Source organism: Leopardus geoffroyi, chromosome C1 (assembly GCF_018350155.1).
Source record: "Leopardus geoffroyi isolate Oge1 chromosome C1, O.geoffroyi_Oge1_pat1.0, whole genome shotgun sequence".
In the NCBI taxonomy this organism is placed as follows: Eukaryota; Metazoa; Chordata; class Mammalia; order Carnivora; family Felidae; genus Leopardus; species Leopardus geoffroyi.
Genome location: NC_059328.1, coordinates 30,361,753 through 30,389,706, shown reverse-complemented (window position 1 = coordinate 30,389,706; position 27,954 = coordinate 30,361,753). Strand labels below are relative to the sequence as shown.

The following is a 27,954-nucleotide window of genomic DNA, read 5'->3' as shown; positions in this document are numbered from 1 at the left end:
TGGGGATCCAAGGGATCCTAGGTCAACTAAATCCAGAACTTAGGAGGCTTGGTTGCTTTGATCTTCTATCCATCTACTTGCCAATGGCCACGTTAATCTGGGTGTACTTGGGGAGCACAGCAAGGGATGCCTGAACTACAAAAAGCAAATCTCGATCTGTAATTCTCAGACCAAAGTTCAAAGGATGCCAGCATGGAGCAGTGATTCTGATTAGCAGTGACTCCCTCTGAAATATCCCTAGATGAGAAATGCCCTTGGCTGGGTGTCTGAGAAGAGATGAAAAATAGCCGGGGACTGAAGTAAAGTTCTGGCCAGCTTCCAATTTCTAACAATGCTCCGCTGTATTCATCTGGTTTCTCCCTCCCTGGGCCTCCTGTCATCACACAGCACTGAGGCAGAGGTCCAACCAGCAACAGCAGCGAGCCAGTGCATTTGTATTCAAAGTACAAAATTTAAGGGACAAGCCTGAGTCAGGATAAATTCAGTTCTTCTGATTGTTAGAGATGAGGCATGAAAAAATAAATTGGGGGCATATTTAGTAGAAAGAACAAGTAATTTTCATCATGAGACTTGTGAGTGATCCCTAGCTCCATCCTTCCACCAGCTGTATGATCTTGGGAAAGTCACTTTATCCTTCTGACTCTCACTTTCCTTAGTTGTGGGCATCGAGAGGATTAAAAACCTTTACTTCCTTCAGTTATTATAAGAATCAAGCCAGATAAGAATGTGCTTTATAAGCTATAAAGCACTATTAGAATATTATTTACTCAGGGCAACAAATACTGGGTACTTCTCACATCTGTGGTGTAGTACATAGTAGACAAAGTAGTACAATACAAACCCTAGCCCTCAGTGAGTGCACCGACGGAGGAGACCAATGAGTGAGCACACGAGGCATCACTTCAAAGTGGTGTGGAACAGAGAGTGGCAATTAATTTAGTCTAAGGACTGGAGGTCAGATTCTCAGGAAGGTGATATTGGAGCTGGGCCTTAAAGGGTAAGTGGGTGATGGCCAGGCAGAGGACACTGGGATGTGCATTCCCGGGAGAGAGAAATGAATAAGCAAAGAGGTGTGAAAGCACAGTGTTTAGGGAGCACTGAGTTGTGTCATGTGACCAAGCACAGGCCACACAGGCGAGAATGCCTGCAAATGAAGCTGGGCAGCTTGGAACCAGCTTGGGAAGGGTTCTGCATCATGACAGAGTTCTGTGTTACCAAACTGAGGGCAAATGGTACACACTGAAGGAATTAGAGGGGAATAGCAGTTTTCTCTCCATGTGTCTCTTCCTTTCTTCTTTCTTCTGACACTAACAAAATAAGACATAAGATCTGCCTTCAAGTTACAATCAAACAGAAAATATGGAATGTATATAAATACTGTAACAGAAGTATGTAAGGAATACAGTGAGGGCACAAAGAAAAGGGTAGTCAATTCCATATGGGAGATTCCGGAAAATATTTATTGAGGAGGTGTTAAATTGGTATTATGCAGGTAAAACAGAGCTGGAGAAGGCTCCACGCAGAGAAAGCAGCATGAGCAAAGATACAGAGTCATAAAATAGCATGGCACATGGTTCAGCAAGAGCCTGAGGTAGGAGGGAAATTCAACACTCTGAGGCTGGAAACGTAGGCAGAAGCCGGGGCCATTACTGATGTTAACAGCACAAGTTCTAGACTTTAGGCTGCCTGAATTCTAAAATTTCAGTTCTGCCTCTTTCTAGTGGTGTGACCTTGAACAAGTTAACCTCCCTAAACCTCATTTTCCTCATTGATAAAATGGGAAAATTATAGAGTCTACAGCAATCGTCAGTGAGGATTAAATGAGATAATGCATGTAAGGGACTTAGTACAGAATGTCCGCTTTACAGGAAGCACTCAGTAAACTATTTTCCTTAACATTGTTACTACAGAAAACAATATTGGGAACTATTACAGTGGTCAAGGCAAGCTGAAGAGGCCCTAGACTAGAACAGAAGTCATGGAGATAGAGAGGAAAAGTCAGATGCAAGCATTTTCTGAGTTGGAAGTGAGTGACTGGAGCTGGTGACAAGGGGATGATTGGCAGGCTGAAAATAGTACGATTCTAGGTTCCTAATTTGGACAGCTAGGTACGTGAGTGAAAATATTTAGCAATTTGGGATGTGTTGAATATAAGATATGTCTGAGTGACATCCAGATGAACGTGTCTAGTACACGGTCTTTGGCTTAGGAAAGAATATAGGAAATGGCTCTATTATTATGTCCTTTTTTTTTTTGAGAGAGAGAGTGCATGTGCACACATAAGTGGCAGAGAGAGAATGCCGAGCAGGCTCTGCGCTATTAACATAGAGCCACACGTGGGGCTTAATCTCAGAGAGAACCAAGAGATCATGACTTGAGCTGAAATCAAGAGTCAGACGCTTAACAGACTGAGCCACCCAGGTGCCCCTCATTATGTCCTTATCCATACTTTATAGTTTGAAAACTGCCCTCAACTGCAATTCCCATTAAACAAGTGGCCCTAAGGAGGTATGTTTAATTTATGTAACCATCTCCCTAGCTACAGATTACTGAGCTATAGATGGACACCTGACCCATGGAGGAAAAAGAAACCGCAGCCGATCAGATTTTCTATTGTCTTCAGAATCCTGCAGCCACAAGGGTTTATATCACCATTTGAGAGTCAACCACCACAGCTTACACACAAGCAATGGGAGAAATGCAGAGACACAGGAGGCATACAGAAAGAAATAAAAGTGAAAGAACACAAGGCCTCATAAAAAGAGAGTAGCTGCCTGATAATGTTTAGTTTTTCGTAAAGCCTAGCTGCCTCCAGACACCAGATTCTATGAGATCACCTTGTATTCTTTTTCTTCCTGTGCTTCCTTGCATTCCGCACCACCAGTGATCCCTGTGACTAACACAAGAGACTGCCAAAGACGAGTACAGAGAACAAAACTAGAAAATGGGTAAGGTTAGGACCCTAGGGACCAGCAACATGGAGAAGTCAGAAAGAAAGGCCAGTCAGAGAAGCATGAAAAAGGCATTCATAGAGGAAAGAGGTAATTCAGGAAAAAGCAGTGTAGGAGAAACCAACAAAAAAGAGGGTTTTAAGAAATAATAAATTAGTCAACAGTATCAGATGCTGTAGAGAAATCAAATAAGAGAAAGACAAAACCAGGCTACCGGATACAGCAATTAAGAGGTCACTGGTGACCTTTCCCAAGCAGTAATCAATATAACTCAAAATTTTCTGAATTATTTGAGTAATTATTATACAATATTCAAAACTTTTGTTTTCAAATATTGACTGCCATATTAGTCACACTGCTTAGCCTGAGGTGTGTGTGTTTTTTTAATGTTTTTATTTATTTTGAGAGCGAGAGTGTGAGCAGGGGAGGGACAGAGAGAAGCGGTGACAGAGGATCTGAAGCGGGCTCTACAATGACAGCAGCAAGCCCGATGTGGGGCTCGAACTCACAAACTATGAGATCATGACCTGAGCTGAAGTCAGACACTCAACCAAGTGAGCCATCCAGGCGCTCCCTGAGGTGGGCTTTTAACAGGCCTCTGCTTGGGGTGCCTGGGGTGGCTCAGTCGGTTAATCGTCCAACTTCAGCTCAGGTCACAATCTCGCGGTCCGTGAGTTCGAGCCCTGCGTCGGGCTCTGGGCTGATGGCTCAGAGCCTATAGCCTGTTTCCAATTCTGTGTCTCCCTCTCTCTCTGCCCCTCCCCCGTTCATGCTGTCTCTCTCTGTCTCAAAAATAAACGTTAAAAAAAAAAAATTATAACAGGCCTCTGCCTAGGTTTCTCCTCTATTTAAAAATAATAATAAGGGGCGCCTAGGTGGCTCAGTCGGTTAAACGTCCGACTTCGGCTCAGGTCATGATCTCAGGGTCCGTGAGATCGAGCCCCGCGTCGGGCTCTGTGCTGACTGCTCAGAGCCCTGACTGCTCAGAGCCTGGAGCCCGTTTCAGATTCTGTGTCTCCCTCTCTCTCTCTCTGACCCTCCCCTGTTCATGCTCTGTCTCTCTCTGTCTCAAAAATGAATAAACGTTAAAAAAAAAAAATTTAAAAATAATAATAAAATATGTCCCTCCCCACCAACCCCCCCACCAGCAATTCTGGAAGTACTCTGCATCTTAAACTGCATGGTGGTTATAATGTATATACACATGTAAAAATTGCTTAAACTAAACATTTACGATTTGTACACTTAGAGAATAAAAGCCCCTCTTCCCCATCCTTACACAGTGGTCAAATCTAGAAAAAAAATAAAGAAGGGAGCTTAGAAGATAATTTATAAAGCTAGGAACAAAGTGTTCTTTGAATCTAGGAATCACCCCCCGGCAACCTCAACCCTCAACCTTCTGAGGTAATGGCATTTATTACTGTCGTCTCCAAGAAACCGATCGGTACAAGTTTCCACACTGTTATGACTATGTTAGTTATTTTTAAAAAGTCACATATGTATCTACATTGAGCACATGACAAGCAATCTGAACTATCCAAGAGACAAGACTGATAAATCCAGCTGAAGAGCAGCCAGAGGTGCCAGTGCAACATCTGTGAAGGAGTCCTACCTTCATCAGGTGCTTATTGACCCATTTGGTGAATGTCTTCTTCTGAACACGGTCCCGTTCATCTGTAAAGGAAACACAGAGAAGGCACTGGCTTAGTGCTGCCCGGACAAGTTCCCATACCCCGGCTTCATCCACACCCCAGCTTCTCCGTGGACTGTGAAGATAGTTTCCATAGACCCATGAGAAGTATCTTGTTGTTGGGAAGATTTGGCCTCTCTGGACTTCCTCCCCTGTCCCGACCATGTTGCTGCTTTACAGATGAGACAGAGTCCCATATGCCTCAGAAACCATATTGTGGCGGTCTCTTTAACATCATAATCCTCTGGGGAGTGAGTGATTCTCTGCTTCCCCCAAAACAACCTCCATAAAGCCAAAGCTGTGAACACCACCTGCAGAAGAGGTGGAGTGGCCTTGGCATTTGGGACCCTTGTATTAGCAGTGGTTACATCTCCCTCTCTGCAAACTGATCTGCCTGACCAATGCTCTGCCCCCACCCTCTCCTGTCCTACTTTCCTCACCAGCCTTTACCAATCAGGCAAAGTCAGAAAGCTGCTCAGTTTACCCACACTGCACATCTCCCCCACCCCTTCCTTCTCCTAAGTCTTACAGAGCCACTTCTTTGTAGGCAAATTCTCCTTCATTCTCCATTTTGTGCACCTCTTTAACAAATACATGACTGCCAATACTTGGCAATCACTGTTCCAGAGGCCTGGTCCTGCAGAGGACTCCCTTTCTACCACACCCGCCAATTCCCCAGGGTGCTTCCACCCCACTGATCCATCAGCCTTGCTCTTTTTCTTCTATTTGAAGCCTATGCCATCCCCATACTACCTTATTCAAATCATCCTTGCTGTCATGGACCACTCCCTGCCACCTGTCCCCCTCCACATGGTAAATCTACCTTAACCTCCGCAACAACTTAGTTCACACTGATTATCTTCACAGGCACCCTGTGGCATCCTCAAATTACTCGATCTCCTGTGCATATCCAGCCATCACGCTGCCATTCCTGGGCCTCATTTCTGCTCCAAACATACCTACTTAACAGTCATCTTTATCAACCTTCTGTACCTCTAATCATTCCTAACCTTCATCACTCCATTCCCTTTAAGAGCATCTAAGATTATTCCGGTCTATGCTAGACAACACAGTTAAGCAATTCAAAGCTGCCATCATTAATACCCCAGGAACTGTCATCTGCCTAACCTTCTACCACTACATTCACCGTGACAATCTGCAAACCTGAATTACCACATTGCTCAACTCTTCCATTTTTTGCTCCAAGTCAGTCAGCATTCCAGAGGAGAAAGTGGCAGAATTATAGAACTCTGGTTCACTAGCAATCCACACAAACATCAGTGAGGTTTTCCCTCCCCGCTGCCTGGTTCTTCCTTTCTAACTGACTACCTAGTAAGGGTCACATAGGCACCATTCCAAATAATGCCAACACTCTCTCTCTACTTCTAGGTGAATGTACTACCTGCTCACATTTCTAAGTTTATAGCCATTCGGTAAGGCTACCTCATCCCTGTCTCTGGTCTGAACTTCACATCCTTCTTTTCAGCTTTGAATCCTTTTCTGCCTTGCAAGAACACTGATCTCTTTCTACTATATACCACAGAATTTAGGAGTTAGAATTAGTTATCTAGTGTCATTCCCTGCTGAAACATGATTCCCTTCAACAACAAAGAATCATCTATTCGGGGTTGAAAGGTATGCCCAGATCCTGCATACTTCTATAATATTCCTGATATTTAAGATTTAATAGAGAATTTACTACCTCCTAAGGCAATACATATTGATTTAATAGTTCTGTAAAATGTCATCATTTGCTTCACTATAAACTCTACCTATTGGCTCTCATTTGGAACTGTTAGAATTTTTTTTAACTTTTTTTTTTTTTTTAATTTTTTTTGAGACAGAGAGAGACAGAGCATGAATGGGGGAGGGGCAGAGAGAGAGGGAGACACAGAATCGGAAGCAGGCTCCAGACTCTGAGCCATCAGCCCAGAGCCCGACGTGGGGCTCGAACTCACAGACCGCGAGATCGTGACCTGAGCTGAAGTCGGACGCCTAACCGACTGAGCCACCCAGGCGCCCCTAGAATTTTTTTTTTAAGTGTAGGCTTTCACTTAATAGAGTCCTGTAAGTATTCAAAGCCAAGATCTTTATTAGATTTGACCACTGTAATTCCAATGTATTTTGATCTTTTTAGATGCTGATTCAGTTATCTAACAATTTCATTATCCTTTCCAAACCTGTGTCATCTGCAGACTGAATCAGAATCCACTTATAACTCAAAAAGTTAAAAACAGAACTATCCTACAACCCAGCAATTGCACTACCAGGGATTTACACAAAGGATACAAATATACTGATTCGAAGGGGCACATCACCCCAATGTTTATGGCAGCATTATCAACAATAGCCAAATTATGGAAAGAGCCTGAGTGTCCATTGAATTATGAATGCATAGAGATGTGGCATACACACACACACACACACACACACACACACACACACACACACACAAGATGGAATATTACTGAGCCATCAAAAAGAATGAAATTTTGCCATTTGCAATGATGTGGGTGGAGCTAGAGTGTATTATGCTAAATGAAATAAGTCAGTCAGAGAAAGACAAATACCATACGATTTCAATCATATGTGGAATTTAAGAAACAAAACAGATGAACATAGGGGAAGAGAAAAAAGGGAGAGAGACAGAAAGAGAGGCAAACCATGAGACTCTCAACTATAGAGAACAAACTGAGGGTTGCTGGAGAGAAGTGGGTGGGGGGTGAGCTAAATAGGTGATGGGTATTAAGGAGGGCACTTGTTGGGATGAGCACCGGGTGTTATATGTAAGTGATGAATCACTAAATTCTAGGGGCGCCTGGGTGGTGCAGTCGGTTAAGCGTCCGACTTCAGCCAGGTCACGATCTCGCGGTCCGTGAGTTCGAGCCCCGCGTCGGGCTCTGGGCTGATGGCTCGGAGCCTGGAGCCTGTTTCCGATTCTGTGTCTCCCTCTCTCTCTGCACCTCCCCCATTCATGCTCTGTCTCTCTCTGTCCCAAAAATAAATAAACGTTGAAAAAAAAAATTAAAAAAAAAAATCACTAAATTCTACTCCTGAAACCAATATTACACTATATGTTAACTAACTAGAATTTAAATAAAAACTTGAAACAAAAACAAACACAAAAGAATCCACTTACAACTGTAGTCTCATCTAAATCACTGACACTTTGCTCATACTATTTTCTCTTCATGACATGCTAATCTCTCCCTCTCTACCTCTCCAAATGCTATTTATTCCTTAAAATTTAGTTTATTCATTTACTCATTTCTTCTTTGAATATGTCTTTATTAAGGACCTAGCTCCCTAGAAGAGCCTGTGTTTGACTCTGACAATAGATACCAAAGTCACAGTCCCTATTCTTTAAAAGAGATGACAGGGCGCCTGGCTGCCTCAGTTGGTGGAGGCAACTCCTAATCTCAGGGTCCTGAGTTCAAGCCCCACAATGGGCATGGAACCTACAAAGAAAAGAAGAGGAAAGGAAAGGAAAGGAAAGGAAAGGAAAGGAAAGGAAAGGAAAGGAAAGGAAAGGAAAGGAAAGGGAAGGGAAGGGAAGGGAAGGGAAGGGAAGGGAAGGGAAGGGAAGGGAAGGGAAGGGAAGAAAAGAAAAGAAAAGAAAAGAAAAGAAAAGAAAAGAAAAGAAAAGAAAAGAAAAGAAAAGAAAAGAAAAGAAAAGAGGGGCGCCTGGGTGGCTCAGTCGGTTGGGCGGCCGACTTTGGCTCAGGTCATGATCTCGAGGTCCATGAGTTCGAGCCCCGTGTCGGGCTCTGTGCTAACAGCTCAGAGCCTGGAACCTGTTTCAGATTCTGTGTCTCCCTCTCTCTGACCCTCCCCCATTCATGCTCTGTCTCTCTCTGTCTCAAAAATAAATAAACGTTAAAAAAAAAAAATTTAAAAAAAAGAAAAGAAAAGAAAGAAAAAGTCTAGCAGAAAAGAGAAATAACTTCAGTACAGTTTGATACATGCTATAACAGAGCTAAGCACAGAGTGCTCAAGAACACAAGAGAAATGGTTAAGCTACCTGAACAGGAGAGGGAAACATGAGCAGTTAGTGAAAGTTTCCAGATGAATGACTCTACCTAAACCTTAAAAGATGAGTAGAAGTTAGCCAGGAATTAAAAGGAAGGGACAAAGCTACTACACGAAGTTTCACGTAATGCAAATTCATGGAGACAACTGGGAGCTTATGTTCAGAGAAGAGCACAGAATCAAGGATGGTTGAAAGACAGGATGTATATTAGGTAGTGGAGAGATTTAAAACTAGATAGGATGGCATGGGTCAAATCATGACCGTTCTTGCAAGCAAAGGAGTTCAAACTTTACCACTAAGAAATTGGTAGAGATAGGTAAGAGGAAGCTTTGAAAGATTTTAAATAGGAGATGACATGATCAGATGTATGCTTGAGAAAACTACTCTGGCAGCCTTTCTTGACAACTCCAGGCTCAACAGTCTCTTTGTCCTACACATTTTTATGGTTCTTACTATGCTAATCACTCAGTCAGCACTTATATATAGAGTCCTGGCTTTTAATATGCTTACTCTCACATCACCCATGAGATCATTAACTCCTTAAGGAAGGAGACCATGCTTTACTTTTTGTATCTCCCAAAGCTGCTAACAGCTAAAGCTCTGCAGGATGTGACCTAAAACAAAAACTTTCTTGACTGGCCAATATATGATTAGAAGACTAGCTAACAAAACACACAGAATGAAATCACAGCCAAGTTACCTACAAGAAAACAGTCCAACAGGTAAAAAAGCCAACAGCGCAGTACGTGTCACCTGTGTGCTGAAACATGCAGCCATGATGAGAAAACAAAAAGCCAACGGAAAGTTCTGCCCCACCCCCTACATTTTCACCACTACCAAACCCATTCTGCTTCACTACACTTAATACCTTCTTAACCAAGAGTGGCCTGTTTCTAATTTTACAAAATTCTCACCCTGGAGACACAAGTTTTCCTTCTTATTTTTCTTTTCAGAATTTCTTTTATCATAAAAGCTGTATGCGTTTGCTGTGACAGGTTAGTACATAGTTGGAAAAGTTCACAAATGTCCTTTTAAACTGATCAACTTTATTTTTTTTAAATGGATTTCACGCCCAGTGCGGATCCCAACATGGGGCTTGAACTCACCACCCTAAGAGCAAGACCCGAGCCAAGATCAAGAGTCGGACACCCAGCCGGACACCCAGCCGACTGAGCCACCCAGGTGCCCCTAAACTAATCAACATTTTAAAGAGGCGGAATTCATAGGATTTCTCTTTAGTCCACCGCCTCCTTTATTTTAGACCTAAAGATGCAACGGGCATGATGGAGACTGTTCATTCCATCTTACTATATCCATAAGCTATTCTATTCACCTACCAAGTCCTTACAGGATAATAACGCGCTAGGTAGACCTAATGTTCTCATATCAGTCATGTTTCTAATAGCTAAAAAACTGACTTTCAATTCAGGAGTGAGAGGTCTGAGTACTTACTCTGAACATAATTACTAAGGGCAACGTGATTACAAGCCCTTTTTAAGACCAGCTAGCCTGCTTTAGAGCCGAGCCAGAAGCTCCTCAGAAAAGGGTTTTATGGAACAACAGTGCCCCAAAGCTGGAGGATTCTTTTTTAGGATCCTGTGTTGCAGACCCATCAATTATATGCAAGTTCTTTCCGATTTAAGCATTAAGACAAGGATACTGCAATACCTGGGGTTTAAGATCATTAATATTTTTAGCAAGGAAATTCATCAGGGAAGCCAAAGAGCAACTTTAACTATTATACCTTCAAAATGCTCCAAACAGCTCAGACTTTGAAACTTTTAAAATAAGTTTTAGGTTTGGCTTCCTACACACAAATCCCTAATTTAATTCCAGGCCCAGCAAAGGTACAATTTTCAAAGGTACCCAAGTCAATAAAAAAAAAAAAGGCCATATTTTTGATGCTTCTTATAAACTTGGCCCCACCAAAGGCTATGAACTGACAACAAAGAACCCAACTGCCCACTGGGAAATTCTAAGATTGTACATATTGAGGCACCAATTAATCATGCAGGGATTACTTAATTAGAAGGATTTAATACTTGTTTCCAACTTTTATTAAGAGCATTACAGTCCACTGAGCTACCAATATACCCTAATTTTCTTTCTTTTTGTTTCACTGGCAGAGATGTCCTTCCTATAACTTAGGCAAGTCCTTCCACCTAAAATCTGGATCCCATCTCTTCTCTTCCCTCAGGAACCTTAATCCAACAATTATCCCCTAGCTTGTATATCTTTAACTTCTCTCTTTCCTTTCCCCTTGGCTTCCTGAACAAGTATGATGACAATGCTGTCTCCACTTCCTCACCTCCTAGTCCCCCATGTGACCTGTGTGGCCTCCAGCCCCACAAATTCACTGAAACTGGTTTCTCCACAATCACCTTCCTGTCAATTCAAACGACACTGCTGATCATTCCTTCAGCTTTTAAACCCACTCTCCCTCATGAATCTCAGACTCCATTCTACCCTAGTGTTCCTCTTCCTCTTTGGGTTATTCCTTCTCTTCTGCTCACTCCTTATATGTTTACTCATCCTTCGCCCTCTTTCCTTCATTCTGTATTCTTAAGATACAGGTGGGTGTTATGTGCATGGTGGAAGGGGAAAAACATAGCTTTTATTTGTTTTTATTTTTTTTAATATTTTTGAGAGAGAGAGAGAGAGCGAGCGAGCATGAAAGTGAGGAAGGGGCAGAGAGAGAGGGAGAATCCGAAGGAGGGTCCAGGCTCTGAGCTGTCAGCAAAGAGCATAACGGGGGCTCAAACTCACAAACCGCGAGATCATGACCTGAGCTGAAGTCAGATGCTTATTAACCAACTGAGCCACCCAGGTGCCCCCCAAAAACACAGCTTTTTAAAAAAGTTACGAAGAGCTGTTCTCTCCATTCTCCTAGAATGACTTCATCTACTCCTATGTTTTCAATCATAACTGATAATTTTCAAATCCATATCTTAAGCTCACGCTTTCATCCTAAATACCACTTCCATATGCCTAATTGCCTCCTAAACATTTATTTCATGCTCATCTCAAATTCAATTTGTCTAAAACTGAACTTTTCTTTTCCCTCTGTTTCTAACAGGTTTCCCTACTATAATCCATGTGTTGAGGACTGAATGTTTTTATCTCCTCCCCTAAACTTATATGTTGAAATCCTAACCCCCCCACTGTGATAGTATCAGGAGGTGAGGCCTTCGGAACATGATTAGGTCAAGAGGGTGGAGCCTTAGAAAAAGGTGGTTCTTTATAAAAGGACCCCAGACAGTCCTCTCTCCGCCATGTGAGGGTACAGTGAGAAGACAGCAGTCTATGAACCAGCAAGAGGGCTCTCACCAGACAACACATTTGCAGTTGCCTTGATCTTGGACTTCCAGCCTCCAGAACTGTGAGAAATCAAGGTGTGTTGTGTAAGCTACCATGTGTGTGGTTTTATTATGGCAGCCCAAATTAAGACACTATCCTTCTCAATGCTGCCAGCCATCTTTCTGGCAAAACTAATCTTCTTACTGTCTGACTTAAAATCCTTCAATGACTCTGTATGCTCCTAATAATATTAACAGTTAACATTTATTGAACACCCGCTTATGTGCTACACACCTTACATATATTGCTTCTAATGCTCAACAACCCTGAAAATTAAATATTATTTTACTGGAAAAATAAAGCCTAGAGAGGGTAAGTAATTTTTCGGAGATCACAAAGTAGATAATGAAGTCAAATCTGAACTCAACTCCACTCCACTGGATTCCAAACCCTGATGCCTCCATTCAGGATAATATTTAAACTTTTTGTCTCAGCATCTAAGACCCATTATGATGTGCTGCCTGCCTGCCACTCATTCCTCTCTCCTGTTTCATAAAAATTCTTTCAGCCTTCCTGAACATTCTTGCCGAATGTAATCTTCCCCTGTATGTACTGTTCCCTCTGCTTGGAATATAGTTCCCTTTTCTCTGATTACTTATTGTTCTGTATTCAACTCAACCATCACTTCCTCCAGGAGCTTTTCCTATCCCTTATACATACTAGTTGAGGTGATCTTCCTCTTGTGCTTGGTACAAGTTATCACTGTTTACACGTCTATCTGTCCTACTCTGCCAGAAACAATTTGACAATAGGCCTAAAATTGGAATTAAAGCCTGCATTTGCGGTGCTAAGCTCTGTGTTCTAATCCAACATAGCCTATAACATAGTCCCAGTGCATTATAAATCATTAAAAAAGCAAATAAGAGAATAGCTTTTGCTTGTTTCCCCGGGGGCCACAGAAAAATCACAAATGGTTCAAGAAGCCCAAGAAGCACCAACTACCTGGAAATGTCAAACTGAGATACCTGAGCTGACAGAGAAGGGAAGTAGATAGTCAGAAAAGGCTTGTGCCTTGACCTCACGAAGTTTACAACCTAGTGCAAAGACCAATATGTAAATAATTAACAATATTATCAAGCAAATAACACACCATATACAAGCTACACAACATGATGCTGATAATCACAGAGTTGGCTAATTCTGATAGAGGGGCAGGAGAAGAGTCAAGGAAGGCATGATGCTTGAACTAAACCTTGGATAACAATTAGGATTTGGGCAGCCCAAAAAGGAGTTAAAGAATGCCAAACGGGGGGGGGGGGGGGGGGGCGCCTGGGTGGCTCAGTCGGTTAAGCGTCCGACTTCGGCTCAGGTCATGATCTCATGGTCTGTGAGTTCGAGCCCCGCGTCAGGCTCTGTGCTGACAGCTCAGAGCCTGGAGCCTGTTTCAGATTCTGTGTCTCCCTCTCTCTCTGCCCCTCCCCCGTTCATGCTCTGTCTCTGTCTCAAAAATAAATAAACGTTAAAAAAAAAAAAAAAAAAAAGAATGCCGAACGGAAGAAAAAGCAGGAGCAGCAATTGGGACATGTGTAAGTACAGAGGATATGTTTCAGGGAATAGTATAGCTATGCATAGCCTACAATTAGCAACATAATGAGAAAGGAAGCTAGCAAGGTCATCTGAGGTTAAATCACTCCAGAAAACTGAAGGAGTATGTACTTAATTCAGTAAATAAAATAGTAACACTGAGATTTTCTGAACAAGAGGGTGTTTTGGAAGGATTAATCTGGCACTGAACTGAAGGCCAGACTGCAGCAGACAGACAACTAAGAGGTACAAGAACAAGCTAGATGTCTACCATGACAAACCAAGAAAGAAATCTAAGAGCATGAATTAGGGCAGAGGCAGCAGGGATTAAAGGAGGGCAGTCAAGATCTGCAAGATAAAATAGAGGCAGAAACAATAGCCCTTAAATAGTGACTAGATATGGTAAGGAAAGGGAGGGTTCAAAACAATTCCAATGTTTCTAGTCAACAAATGTTGGTCAAATAATGTTTCTAGCAACTGGGAGGAGTAGTGTCTTGAGATTAGGAAAACAGAAGGAGGCACAGATTGGCTGTGCACAGGTTGGGTAAAGGAGAAGAAAAATAATGAAGTGTTAGCAGGACCTTCTTGCTGACAGTTGGAACCCTAGGTCTAGAGTTCAGAAGAGCAGTCAAAATTGAAGATACAGATTTGAAGCTAACTGTTTGCCGGTGAGGCTGTGGCAAGTACAGCAGACAGCCTCTCTCAACAAATCTTCCTAAATCACCACTTTGCCCATATTATCCCTCTACTCAAAATCTTTTAGTGGCTCCCAGAAGACTAAGTCCAGGCCCTTTACTCCATAGTCTGCTACAACCCTTTGATATTTGACTCTAGTTTTGATTCACTATATGTTAGGTGGTTGGAGGAGACAAAGACATAGCCTCTGACCTGAAGAAATTTACAATCTATTCTTCCACCTTTTTCTTTAGGCTCTCCCCTACAAGACCTCACTACAACCATTCTGATATCATTGTTTCCAAACACACTTTGCACATTCTTGTCTTTGTTCACCATCTGCCCCCGCCCTCCACTCTTTTTGGATCATCTAAGTTAGAGCCTCCTTACAAGACCCAACTGAAATCCCACTTCTTCCTTTATACCTTTTTGGCTATGCCAGCCACCTCTAGATGCCTCGAGGTGCCTATGTTTATTCAATTTACTTGGCACCAAGCATATAAAACCTATTGTTAGATACCTCTATATGTAAATCCTATTTATCTGAACTTTAGCTCTTTGGAGTCAAGAACCATGTTTTAAATTTCTTTAAACAATTAAGACAACAATGGATACTCAAGAATACTCATTCATTTAACAACTATACACTGAAAGCCCACTATGCGCCAAGGTTATTATCTACAAGGACACTTTAAGACGGTATTTTCAAAGTCAGACTACAGAAGTATTCCCAAATGATAATTAAAAGGCTACTTTTCAAAAAAGGCGGGGGGTGGAGGGGTGCTCCTGGGTGGCCCAGTGGGTTAAATATCGGACTCTTGCTTTCAGCTTAGGTCATGGTCTCGTGGTTGTCCAAAAGAGGCCCCCTCCCCAACCCCACATTAGGCTCCACACTCAGTGCTGGCCATGAAGCCTGCTTGGTATATTCTCTCTCTCTCTCTCTCTCTCTCTCTCTCTCTTCTCTCCCTCCCTCCCTCCCTCCCTCTCCCTCTCCCTCTGCCCTTCTGTGCTCTCTCTCTCTCTCTAAAAAAAAAAAAAAAAGGAAAAAAGGCTGCTTTTCAGCAGGGAGCATGGATTTCCATTCAGATGTCCCATCTACAGTTACAGCTTTCCTAAATTCTTCTTGCCACATCTGGATCCAGGAGACTTTGAACCACTTAATGTAAGCTCAAAGAAAATGGGCTGAAGAAACAGATCCACAAATACAGAGGACAAACTGATGGTCACCAAAGGGGAGTGGGGTGTGGGGGTGGGCAAAATGTGTAAAGGGGAGTGGGAGATACAGGCTTCCAGCTATGGGATGAATAAGGCACAGGGGTAAAAGGTACAGCATAGGGAATATAGTCAATAATATTGTAATAGTAATGTATGGTGACAGAGGGTAGATACACTGTGGTGAGCACAGCATAAGGTATAAACTTATTGAATCATATACCTCAAACTAACATAACGCTGTCTGTCAACTATGCTTCGATAAGAAAGGAAGGGAGGGAGAAAAGGAGAGAGAGGGAGGGAGGGGAGAGAAGGAGAAGAAAGGAGAGGAAAAGAGAGGGGAGGGGAGGATGGGAGGGGGAAGAGAGGAGAGGAAAGGAGAAAAGATGAGTTGGAGATGAAGCAATTAAACTGTGCTTACCAAAAATGTATAACGGCACCAGCATTATAAATGATTCCTATCCTCAGACATATATAAGTCAACTTTGGGAGATAAGACTGACCTAGATATTGTGTGTACTCTGTGTCAGGCACTGTGCAAAGCCTGTCTCATTTAGTATTTGATTTACTCCTCACAACTCTATCAAGTACGCATTATTTATCCTCATTTTTATAGTTCAAAGTGAGGCTCAAAGAGGCTTATTAATAATTTGCCAGAAGTCACACAGTTAGCAAGTAGCAGAATGGAGATTCAAATTCACGTCTATCACCGACTTTTAACCACCACACCTACTGCCATCATGAAATTATTAGGAGACAACACAATATAGTCCTGTGTAATAACGGGAAGAAGGGAGGTGCAAACCAAAGCTGTAATAGGATTCGTGACAGAAATCTATCACCAAGGGTTGGTACAGGCTTATGTCTCAATAAAGATTGAGATTTGGGAGTTTAAGGAAGTGATAATTCTAGAAACTTCTAAATAAAATTAAAGTTTTATGTTATTTCTCAGGCAAACAGGAACTTTATGAATAATAATTCTTTGCTCTATTGGGAATCAGAGAATACAAGACAGAAGTTAGATACAGAAATAATCTGGGAGTAAGCATGTGGCAAGAGAAATGAGCCATAGAGATAGAGGGAGAGGCATACAAGCAGAAGGGAAGAGGGAGAAAAAGCTCGATAGTTTCTTGAAAATTCACTAGATTATCACATTCAGAAAAACTAAATACTTCACAGATAGAAAGAGATTAGAGGTTTAAGAATCCTCAAAATATCTTAAAGATGAAGAAATCCCAGTCCTATGAGACTTAAGAACTTGGAGAAAGTGCCACAGTGGCAGAATCAGGCCTATAACTTGGATTTGCTGGCCTCTAGCCTATGATTCTTAACTTACTGAATACTCATCTTCCCTCGTTGAACCTGAGTTTCATCTATAATGTGAGGAGTTTGGACTAGATAGATCAATGCGTCCCAGATCTTAGTTTGGGAACCAGCCATATCAAAACCACCTGCAGAGCTTACACTGGGCTAAATGCTGGAATATCATGTATTCCTCATAATGACTCTGAGTTAGGGTCTATTTAAATCCTCTTTTAACAAATGAAGAAACCATGGCATAGAAAGGTTAAGCAATTCTCCCACCTCATAGAGCTATTTGGTGGTAGAGCAAGAGCCCCAAGTAAACAGGTGATGCCAAAATCCCTCTTTTAACTATTAGCCATGGGATTAAAAGAGGTAGGATGAGAGAGAATAACGTTTTTGCTTTGAAAATTTCAATAAAGATTCTAGATTTCCTTATACTTCTCTGTTGATTACAGAAAAGGGGCCCTTTTATCTCTAAGCACTTTCAGATACAGAGCCTCTTTCCTCTAGATCTCAGGGAGGAAATCTCAATGATACCAGAAAGATAAAAGGCTAGACTACATGGCAACAACAGACTAAAACTGCCCCTCCATGTGCCCCAAACGTTATTATAATACCACCTCTGTTTCTCAGAAAGCACTTAAATATCTAGCAATACTGGCCTCCCAGTCAGGGGACAGAATCGGAACCCTAGCTATGCTACACCCCTTCTGAGATTTCTTCTGTCATCTCCCTTTGATAAACCAGCCAGTGATTTCCATTTTAGTGAAAACCTATTTGGGTCACAATTTTGTTCTGCTTTAGAGACTCGACAGTATAAAATCAAAAGTTTGATTATCAAAGTCGATGATCAATCCAGGAGTTCCCAAACTTGGATTTCACCAACCAATAAATGTTCCAAAATAAATCAGAAAACCTAACATAAAGTTGTTAACCTTTTCTTTTGTTAAGTAGGCATTATCTAAAACCAAACTACCACCTAAGAACAATTCATTCATAAAATAAAGGACATTTTAACATCAGAAAAGTAGGAAGGGCAATTTCAAAGTAAAGGACAGTTCTTTAAATGAGTTTCGCTCATGAAAAGCACACTACCTTCCCCTTATCTTTTTCATTTTACTGAGAAGTGATGAATTGATATCTCATTCCAGCACCCTGTAGTTTGGAAGCCAAAAGAAACCTGTGGCCAAAAAGGCTAGGCCATTTGCTCAAGGTCACAGAATATTATTTAAATGAACTCTAGTCTTTTATCAAGGGAGATCTAAGTGCAGCCTACACAACACTCCTCCTAGCCTCCAACTCTTCTTTAGGTCCTGTCCACAGACGATCTTCAAGTCTTCCTAGCTCCTCGCCACTGGCAGAAGAGACTAAGTGTATGGAGAATTAGCAATCAGCCCCAAAGAGGAAATCCAGGCCATGACTCCTCCCCATCCCGCCCCCACCCCCGCCCCCCACCATCCAGTCTGCTCAGAGGTGGACTCCGTAACCAACTTCTGCTAAAAATACACCCTGGACTTTCAGAACTATGTAACATAACTTAAAAGTGGTTTCCTGATACAGGCGAAAAGAAGCATGAGCATGAATTCAGTCTCTATAAAAAAGTCCCACACCCAAAGCTCAGGCTCTTAACTGCCAGTGACTACAAGCTTAAGAAGTTCCCCAGGAAGTAGGGCACCACAGTCTATTCCCCTGCACATTTTAACAAGCCCGAAGTTTGTAACACCTGCAAGATTTCAAAGCCCATATATTCCTGTGAGTCAATGAGAGCAAGGGCTCTTTGGGATCCACAGGCCCAGACAAAGAACAAACTTCACGTACCCATACAGCACATGCGGCAAACCAGGTGGGCGTTGAACTCGTGCTCATCTTGGTAACTAGGCCACATGGCACTCTCGTGTCTGCTGACCCCACCCAAAAGGAGGGTGTTCCAAAGAACCTCCAGACAGTGGCTTGTGCACCCTCTGCAGCTCCTCAAAAAAGACTTCAGGGTGAATAGAGACAGATAGCCAAAGGGCTATTCGATGAGCAGGGAGAGACAGCAGAAGTACAGAGACGTGGCTCCACCCACCACTTCCTAATGACCTCCTCCTCCCCTTGAGGTCAGAGAGGAAGCTCCTCCTTAGGGCAATTCCAAAAACTGGGTTCAGGTCTTCAGGCAAACAGCATCCTATTCAAAAGTGGCACCAGCTCAGAGTTTTCAGACCAACAGCAGCATACAGAGGTGGGAGCTTCATATGAAAAAGTCCAGCCAAGTCACTGAGTAAGACTGAGCACATAGAAAGAGGCTGGTCTTTGAGTTACCCTCCATTTGCAGAGCAGAAGCTTGTGACCTGGCGAATCTTAGAGAGTTGCTGGACAGCTCGTAAGGTAGAATGGCTTACTGCCAAGTCAGGAACAGTGCATCCATTGCCCAACAAACTGCTCCTAGGGCTGGCCTCTCCTCAGGCAGAAGTACCTATGAAGCGTTAACCAACTGAGAAGGTCCCAAAATGGGAGAGACTACAACGCGGCGAATCCCTTCACTGTCCGCTGCCAACAGATTCCCAGATTCTAAAGGGAGCTTCATTTCCCCACACTTACAGCTGCCCAAAGGGAAGAGTCACAGTCTCTCGTCAATCATTCCACCTACTTTACAGAATAGCCCAGCCGCAGCCAGCCTCTCAGGTAGATTAGCCCGGCAGATTTCATCAACTTCAAAAACACTGTTTGCCTGTTGCTCCATTCTTTCCTCTCATCCAGCCAGGAATGTCATCCCAAAGTCCCCTTCCTCTTCCCAGACCCTCCCACTCTGTCTTTGCAAGTCAGCACACTTAACTCCGCGGTGCCAGAGATCCCTTTATCCATCAGAGGAAGACTGCTTGCTTGTTTGTCCAACTTGTTTTCTGAGTCTTGGCTAATTGTACCAGACACTGGAATGTTGAAGAAATACAATGAAGGGCTTTTTCATTAGGATGGCCCGGCCCATCTATTGCTTCTTCACAATTCTGACCCAACCAGGGGTTAGAGAAGCCGAGCCTCCGCCGATGGCAGGACGGCCACTAGGATCCCGGCCCCACACCACGCAGAAAGGCCCCGCTGCAGATAAGGGCCTAATCACTGGCCCTCTGCTCCAGCTCCCTAAATAGAATGACTTCTTCAGGCTAATGCTACTTCCAATCCTGTTTCTAGGCAAGGGGGGGAGGGGCAACGCCCAGGAAAGCAAGTCTGCAGAGATTAGCCCCAAAGACTGCAAGTAAAAACTAATAGACTGAGCTTGCCTAGCAGGCCACTCTGTTTACACAAGCCCTATGACCTGCCTCAGTGCCCTGACAGCTTTCTTCACTCCCTACTGGGCATCCCTCCCACCTACAAAGTGCTAATAATCCTGTTACTACTTACTAATAACGGGACTCACAGCTGACCTTATCCCTCCTTGACTAAGCTCCCAGTCACCCCGATAACCTGCGACAATTCTACTCAGTTTGTTCCTCTTATTAAACTCTCCTTAGTCAATCTTGGGACAGGAAGGGTCCTCCTAGAATTTACCTTGTCCTAGGAAGGGAAAGGCACAAGGAATAGGGAAGAGAGAGGAAAAAGGAATAAATGCTTCCTGATTTGTATTTAGTAACCTTTTCCTTTATCTGACTTAAATTTCCTGAGTCTTGAGTCTTCTGCCTCCTATCCTGGTCTTACACACATTTTGAAGGCACTCAATAACCTAAGCTAAAATTAACTGAGCATCTACTGTAACTGTTAGTTCACAGGTGATGTGCTAAGAACTTTAAATATAATTTCATCTAATCCCAACAATTCTCTAAGATGGTATTATCAATTCCATTTCAGAAATGAAAATATTTTTCTTTTTTTAAAATCTTTTAATGTTTGTTTATTTTTGAGAGAGAGAGAGAGAGAGAGAGAGAGAGAGAATGTGAGTGGGGGAGGGGCAGAGGGATAGAGAGACACAGAATCGGAAGCAGGCTCCAGGCTCTGAGCTGTCAGCAAAGAGCCTGACTTGAGGCTCAAACTCATGAACAGGGAAATCATAACCTGACGCTTAACCGACTAAGCCACCTAGGCACCCCTAGAAGTGAAAATATTTTTAAAAGGCTAACTAACTTGACCAAGATTACACAGCCATTTGTCCAGCTCCAAAGCTATGCCCCCCTCTTATACCCTGCTGTTTGTGGGAAGGACTTAATCCAGAACAACTACACTGCCGTGTGGGAGCTGTATATTTAAGAACATGGAATATTCCTGGGAAGATAAAGAAATAAAAATATTTGACTATAGCCAACTGGAGATTTAGGGCATATCCTAAATGAATATGTGGGGCAACTTCTAGAAATACTAAATAATTTCACAGTCTCTGAAAGTCAAAATAATCATCACTGGGTAAGTTCTGAAAAAGATGAACCAAAACCTGCCTTCTCCTCATTCCTCCTGCATCCAAGAAGAACCCATTTCCCCTGAAGGCACTGTGGACTGAGGAAAATAGGGGAGAGAGTCCTGGGGACAAGGTCAGTCTAGCTACCAGGAGACCTGCCTTCCCTCCCAGGATCCTAGGAGGTCCTGAATCTCAAAAAGGAAGCTAGTGCTGACAGCAGAAGACTTTGGTTAAGACAGTCAGCTCTTGGGGTGCCTTGGTCAGTTAAGCACCCAATTCTTGATTTCAGCTCAGGTCATGATCTCACAGTTCGTGAGATCGAGCCCTGCATTGGGCTCCACACGGACAGTAGAGAGACTATTCGTGGTTCTCTCTCTCCCTCTCTCCCCACCGTGCATGCACTCGCGGTCTCTCTCAAAATAAATAAATTAACATAAAAAAAAAAAAAAGTCAGCTCTTAATTATTCAGAGGAGACCGGCCTGAGCAGTGATTACCCCAGCCATTCCCCTTCTTTTTTGCCCAACTTTTAGTCATGTCATCGGTCACTGTGTGTTCAGAGATGTTAGAGTCAGGAAAAGTCAGTCTGATTGCTACCTACAGATGCATAAAATGCTGGGTGGGGAAAAAATAAAAATAAAAAATAAAATGTTGAATGGAAGAGATTCAAGCCACTATTTCCATACATGGCTAAAAGATATTGGAGAATTTACAACTACTGGCATTCTTACAGTGTCACAGAAAATCAAAGCAATATACATTTATTTCTTTAAATGCCAAAATCACCCACTGTTAAGAATATTAAAGCAGACACAAAAGGCTTTCCTCCTGATGTGTAAAACAATTATTCATAATATGCCACTAACTTTTCATATACTCCCACATTGGCTTCTTTCACATGTCTTCATTCCCACTGTAAAGACAAATATTTGTATTTTGTCCCTGCAGCCTACAGGAAATTACTATGTCCTCAATGATATCTTTTGTGAAACAAGTATCATGATGATAGTAAACAATTATATAGTTCTTGGAGTGCCAGTCTGGCTCAGTCAGAAGAACGTGCGACTCTTGATCTCAGGCTCACGAGTTCCAGCCCCACTTTGGGTTCAGAGATTACTAATAAATAAATAAATTTAAACAAACAAACAAAAAAAACAATTGTATAGTCCTTACCATGTGCAGAGTGTATTCTAAAAACTAACTCAAAACCACCATGCAGTATTATTAACCTGACTTTACAGAAGAGGAAACACAGGCCCAGGTAGATTGATGTCAATCTGCCAGTAGTGGCAGAGCTAGAATGATAGCACAAGCAGTCTGACCCAGACTCTCAACCACAATTCCATGCTATATGCAAGTCCAGGCCAGATGATCACACTGCCAGAATCACAGAAAATTAGAGACTTTAGTCTTTATTCTTCTCACTCAGAATGGAAATTTGAAGTCCAGAGGAAATAAGTGACCTAACAGCTCCCAGTAGGCAGCAGAAGAGCCAGGACTTAGAACCCAGATTTCCTGACTCCAAGTTCAGTGGTCTTTCTACACTGGACAGATCTGGAAAAAATAGCTAAGGAAAGAAAAAGATAAAGTCTCCACCTTGATTAAAACAGCTAATGGTTTTGTCATCTGAGTAAAGATATTTGATATATGACCATTTACTTATTTACTGAGTGCCTGTTATATGCCTAACACATTTTCAGATAATATAAATGGAGGATGCACAGCTAATGTCATAAATGGAGGAATCAACATTCAAAACAACCTCAACACTGACACCAAGTCTCACAGGACAAAATGTAACTAGAAAACCTGTAAGTCGTGCGCTGAAGTTCAAGAAAACTAAAGGGACAGTGGTGTCTAGCAGGGAGATTAACAGCAATCCATGGACAGTCTCTGACCATTTTATAACTGAACTTAAGCTTAATAGACTCAACAGTGTAATGGAGCTCCTTTAAAAAAAAAAAAAAAAAAAGGTGACACAATCTTAGGTTGCACTTCACATGGTCCAGATCCAGGAATTATAGCTAGTATCCCAGTGGGATACTGAAAATGGAAAGAACCGTAAGAGACTGGATTGTCCAACCCTTTTACTTTACAGATAAAGAAAACAAGACCCTAGAGAGGGACACATTTGTCCTTTGGCAAATGTTCTTCTCAAGGAACCATAAAGCTTTCTTCCCATTTATGCTATAACAATATGAGTTATTAATAAACTACAACACAGGGCAACTCTCTATCATTCAATTATTCTATATGGAGCACCTAACTTAGATTACATGTCAAGCTAATGCAAGCCCTATAAATACATAAATGAATAGGACAAGTTCATGCTACAGCTTATATCTAATGCTATCATAATTTTTTCATTTTATTTGTTCAAGGAACATTTGCTGACAGCTATTTTGTCTCAGACACTTGAGAAACTGAGGTGAGTAAGAGTCCCTGTTCTTAAAGATCTTACAGTCTAACAGCCTCTAATTAGTGGGGAGAGACAGACAAGAGCAAGATGATACAGGTTTGAATAAGAAGCACTAACACAATGCTACTGGAGCACCGAAAAGGAAGTCTTACTTCAGTGGAGAAAGACTTTCCAGAGGCAGTAACTACTTACCTTGAAGGACAAGTATCAAGTAGTCCAGCTGAAAAGATGGTATGGGCATTTGTGGTAGAGATCTGCAAGTTTTTAAAAGATTCTGGAGTACTAGCTGCTTATAAGACCAAGACAGGAAATGGAACTAGTGAAATAGGCAGGGAGCAAATTATAAAAACACTTAAAAAAAAAAAAAAAGTAATCTCTACTCTCAACGTGGGACTCAGACTCATGACCCGGAGATCAAGAGTAGCATGCTCTACTGACTGAGCCAGCCAGGTGCCCCACAACACTTTTATGTCATGCTGAAAAGTTTGAACTTTATTCTAAAAGCAGAGGAGAGGCACTGATGGATTTTAAGCAGGAGAGTGACACACAAAGCTCTGTATTTCAGAAAGGTAACTCTGGCTATAGGGTGGGGAGGAGTCTGGGGGAAATAGGTTATTTTAACAGGAAGTTTTTGGAATAACAAGATGATATACGTGAATGTTAAGTGTGGACAGGGTGTATCGAAAACTATTTAAAAATCTAAATACTAACTGAATGCAAAGTGCTGTTTTACAGATATTATACGACTTCAATATAAACTATGTCTTCCTGTACCTTGTTTACATCCGCTGAAGAGCTGGTGACTTAGGGATGTGGTTGTAAAAGCCATGTGCTTATATAACCAGAGCTCACCAAGGGACTCATAAATATCTAGGAAAAAAACTAAGAAAAGTGAAGGAACAGTGATCAGTGATTCCTTCCCCATGTTTCTGTTCTACTCCCCTCACCTCTCCACATGCACACATGGCCTCCAAATTTTCAAAGCAAAAACAATTGATTTAACTGTCCAAAGGGAATACTAGAATAATGAGTTAGGGAATCATATATAGTAAATAAGAGGAAAGTGTCTGGGCTGGCAAAGATAGCCTTCAAACCTAAGTAAGTCTGACACCTAGAAGAGGAAGTAGACTTGATCTTTGCTAGGCAGAATTTGGACTAATGGGCCTAAGTTACAAAGAGGCAACTTCTGGGGCATCTGGATGGCTTAGTCTGTTAAGCATCCGACTCTTGATTTTGGCTCAGGTCATGATCTCATGGGTTCATGAGTTCGAGCCCTGCATCAAGCTCTGTGCTAACAGTGTGGAGTCTGCTTGGGATGGTCTCTCTCCCTCTCTCTGTGCCCTTCCCCTGCTCATGGTCTCTCATAAAGCAAATAAGCTTTACAAAGGAAAAAAAAAAAAAAAGAGAGGCAACTTCCAAATTAAAAAAGAACTCCCCAGTTAGCAACACAATGAATAGTCCATAGGCTGTATGTTGTACCATCAAAGACCTTTAAGCAAAGAAGAATGACTTCTAATAAAGGTAGGATTAAGAGGTTGGACTGGTTAATATGTAAGATCCTTTCCAACTCTACAAGAAAAACAGAACTTGTTATCAACTTTTAGAGCGGAAGAAATCAGGGGCACCTGGGTGGCTCAGTCGGTTAAGCATCCGACTTCGTTCGGCTCAGGTCATGATCTCTGGTTTGTGGTTTCGAGCCCCGTGTCGGGCTCTGTGCTGACAGATCAGAGCTGGGAGCCTGCTTCGGATTCTGTGTCTCCCTCTCACTCTGTCCCTTTCCAGCATTCTCTCTCTCTCTCTCTCTCTCTCAAAAATAAATAAAAGCTGGGGCGCCTGGGTGGCGCAGTCGGTTGAGCGTCCGACTTCAGCCAGGTCACAATCTCGCGGTCCGTGAGTTCGAGCCCGGCGTCGGGCTCTGGGCTGATGGCTCAGAGCCTGGAGCCTGTTTCCGATTCTGTGTCTCCCTCTCTCTCTGCCCCTCCCCCGTTCATGCTCTGTCTCTCTCTGTCCCAAAAATAAATAAACGTTGAAATAAAAATTAAAAAATAAATAAATAAATAAATAAATAAATAAATAAATAAAAGCTTAAAAAAATTGAAAAAAAAAAAAAAAAGAGTGGGAGAAATCAGAAATCTATACAAACACAGTGACGGTTTACCAGAACACAGTGTCTTAGAACCAAGGAACTAGAAGGAACCCTGAAATTACCTAGTGGTTTTTAGGGGCACCTGGGTGGCACAGTCAGTTAAGTGTCAGACTTTGCCTCAGGTCATAATCTCACAGTTTGTGAGTCTGACTTCAAGCCCTACAAGGGGCTCTCTACTATCATGGCAGAGCCACTTCAAATCCTCTGTCTCCCTCTCTCTCTGCTTCTCTCTGTACATGTGCACTCTCTTTCTCTCTGAAAGAAAGAAAGAAAGAAAGAAAGAAAGAAACCACCTAGTGGTTTTTAACTCTCACAAAACACGTTTTCAAACAAATCTTATATGCAACTCAACATATAGAATATATAAAAGCAGTATTAAAAAAAAATAAAAATAGGGGCGCCTGGTTGGCTCAGTCGGTTGAGCATTCAACTTCTGCTCAGGTCAGGATCTCGCAGTTTGTGAGTTCAAGCCCCACGTCAGGCTCTGTACTGACAGCTGAGCCTGGAGCCTGCTTCAGATTCTGTGTCTCCCTCTCTCTGCCCCTTCCCCGCTCATGCTCTGTCTCTCAAAAATGAATAAACGTTAAAAAAATTTTTTTTAATAAAATAAAAAATAAATAAAAGCAGTGTTTAATAGTATAAATCAATGTTATGGCTTCAAATGTATGTTACTTATTTTAAAGCTAAATGAAATAACCAGTCGAGTAATTTTGATTAAAATTAGAGATCAGTTAATTACAGTTATAATAGCCTCAGCATCCAGTGTATGTCTATGTCATGAAATACAGTGAAGTCTTTTTTAACTGGTTCATACAAACAGCAACAAACAGTAACAGTTTCACAGTGTGCCTGGTACTCTCATGATATTACTCAAATAAATTGATACAAGAGCCTGAAGAACAGCAGAAATATTTGTTTTAAAGCCAAATACCTTCAATATCTAAAACTGTGTACATTCTTTACAAAATGTAAATATGACTAGAAATGTAGGGCAAGAAGCACAAAAACTTTTAGTACATGCTCTGCCAATATTACAGTGTCATCACTTACCAATGTGTTTCCCACTCACTATGGACTGAGCACCTGAGCCCATACAACTGAGTCTTGCCCAGAATTTATCAGGCACAGGACATATATTCTGCAGTATGTTCTGCAATAGTGAAACGCTTCCAATTTAAAAAAAAAATTTTTTTTAAAGACCAGATGAAAAGATACTAGATACTAACTTCACTTTTTGAATGAACTGTAAATTTATAAGCAGTTAAATATATATACAGAGATAGATGGTGGGGAAACTTTATTCTGGTGATGTCCATTTGGAAGGTAGTACATTACAGCATATATGTTGCTTTTTTTTTAATGTCTATTTTTGAGGGGGGGGGGGAGAGAGAGAGAGAGAGAGAGAGAAAGAGAATATGAGCGGGGGAGGGGCAGAGAGAGGGAGACATGGAATGGGAAGCAGGCTCCAGGCTCTGAGCCGTCAGCACAGAGCCCAATGTGGAGCTCAAACTCACGGACTGCCAGGTCATGACCTGAGCCAAAGTCAGACGCTTAGCTGACTGAGCCACCCAGGCGCCCCGAGATAAATGTATCTATTTAAATATATTTTAAATAGATAAAATACATCTCAAAATTGAAATTAAAATAAAATGGGTACAGAATCTCTTAAGCATTTCTGCATAAGTTTTGGTATCCATAGTCACCAATTGGAAAACCCCTGCTCCAATTTTACAGATAAACTGAACACAGCACATTCCCAATTAACTATTAGGTACTAGAACCAAAGTTGTCTCATAGAAATAAAAAGCTTTTACAATGTATTTTTCTTTTTTATTTCAATGCATTTTATGGCTATTTATGAAATTCACATTACTAAAACATAAAAAAGAAAGCACTTAAAAGACAGGGGTCTGCCTAGTAAGTATCAGAGAAAATCTTATACTGCAGGTAAACTTTAAAAATATCAATCAATTAGTGGTTTAGAAATGTCATTACCATAGTGCATGGGGAAAGGGAAGTAGCAGCCTCAGCCTGGATGATAATTACTTTCTCACTGCATCTGAAATAGTACATAGGGCCAAATAATTAATGCCTGCCTTTTCCTTTCTTTCTAAACTCCAATACAGGCTTATATTCCAGGAAAGCTACGTTGGGCTACCTCTTTAAACACACCACCACACAAGCAAACATATTTCTAAATGTCTGTTTTTGCTGATATAGACACATGCTGGGATCTGAATATTTAGTCAAAAGCATTTCTGGGACTTACTGGAAAGGACACTGG

The 27,954-nt window shown here is 41.9% G+C and overlaps 1 protein-coding gene across 24 annotated transcripts in view; it reads right to left on the bottom strand.

Moving 5' to 3' along the window:
- Positions 1–27,954, bottom strand: part of MACF1 (microtubule actin crosslinking factor 1) — a 336,214-nt gene that overhangs the window by 201,056 nt on the left and 107,204 nt on the right. For 22 of the 24 annotated variants that reach the window (XM_045482240.1, XM_045482265.1, XM_045482241.1 and 19 more), the window contains one exon: positions 4,564–4,625. In XM_045482240.1, coding sequence (XP_045338196.1) covers positions 4,564–4,625 — 62 coding nt within the window. Of the gene's footprint in view, positions 1–4,563; positions 4,626–18,562; positions 19,282–23,716; positions 23,781–27,954 lie in introns of those variants that run through there. The other 2 variants (XM_045482246.1, XM_045482245.1) reach the window with 2 other exon arrangements.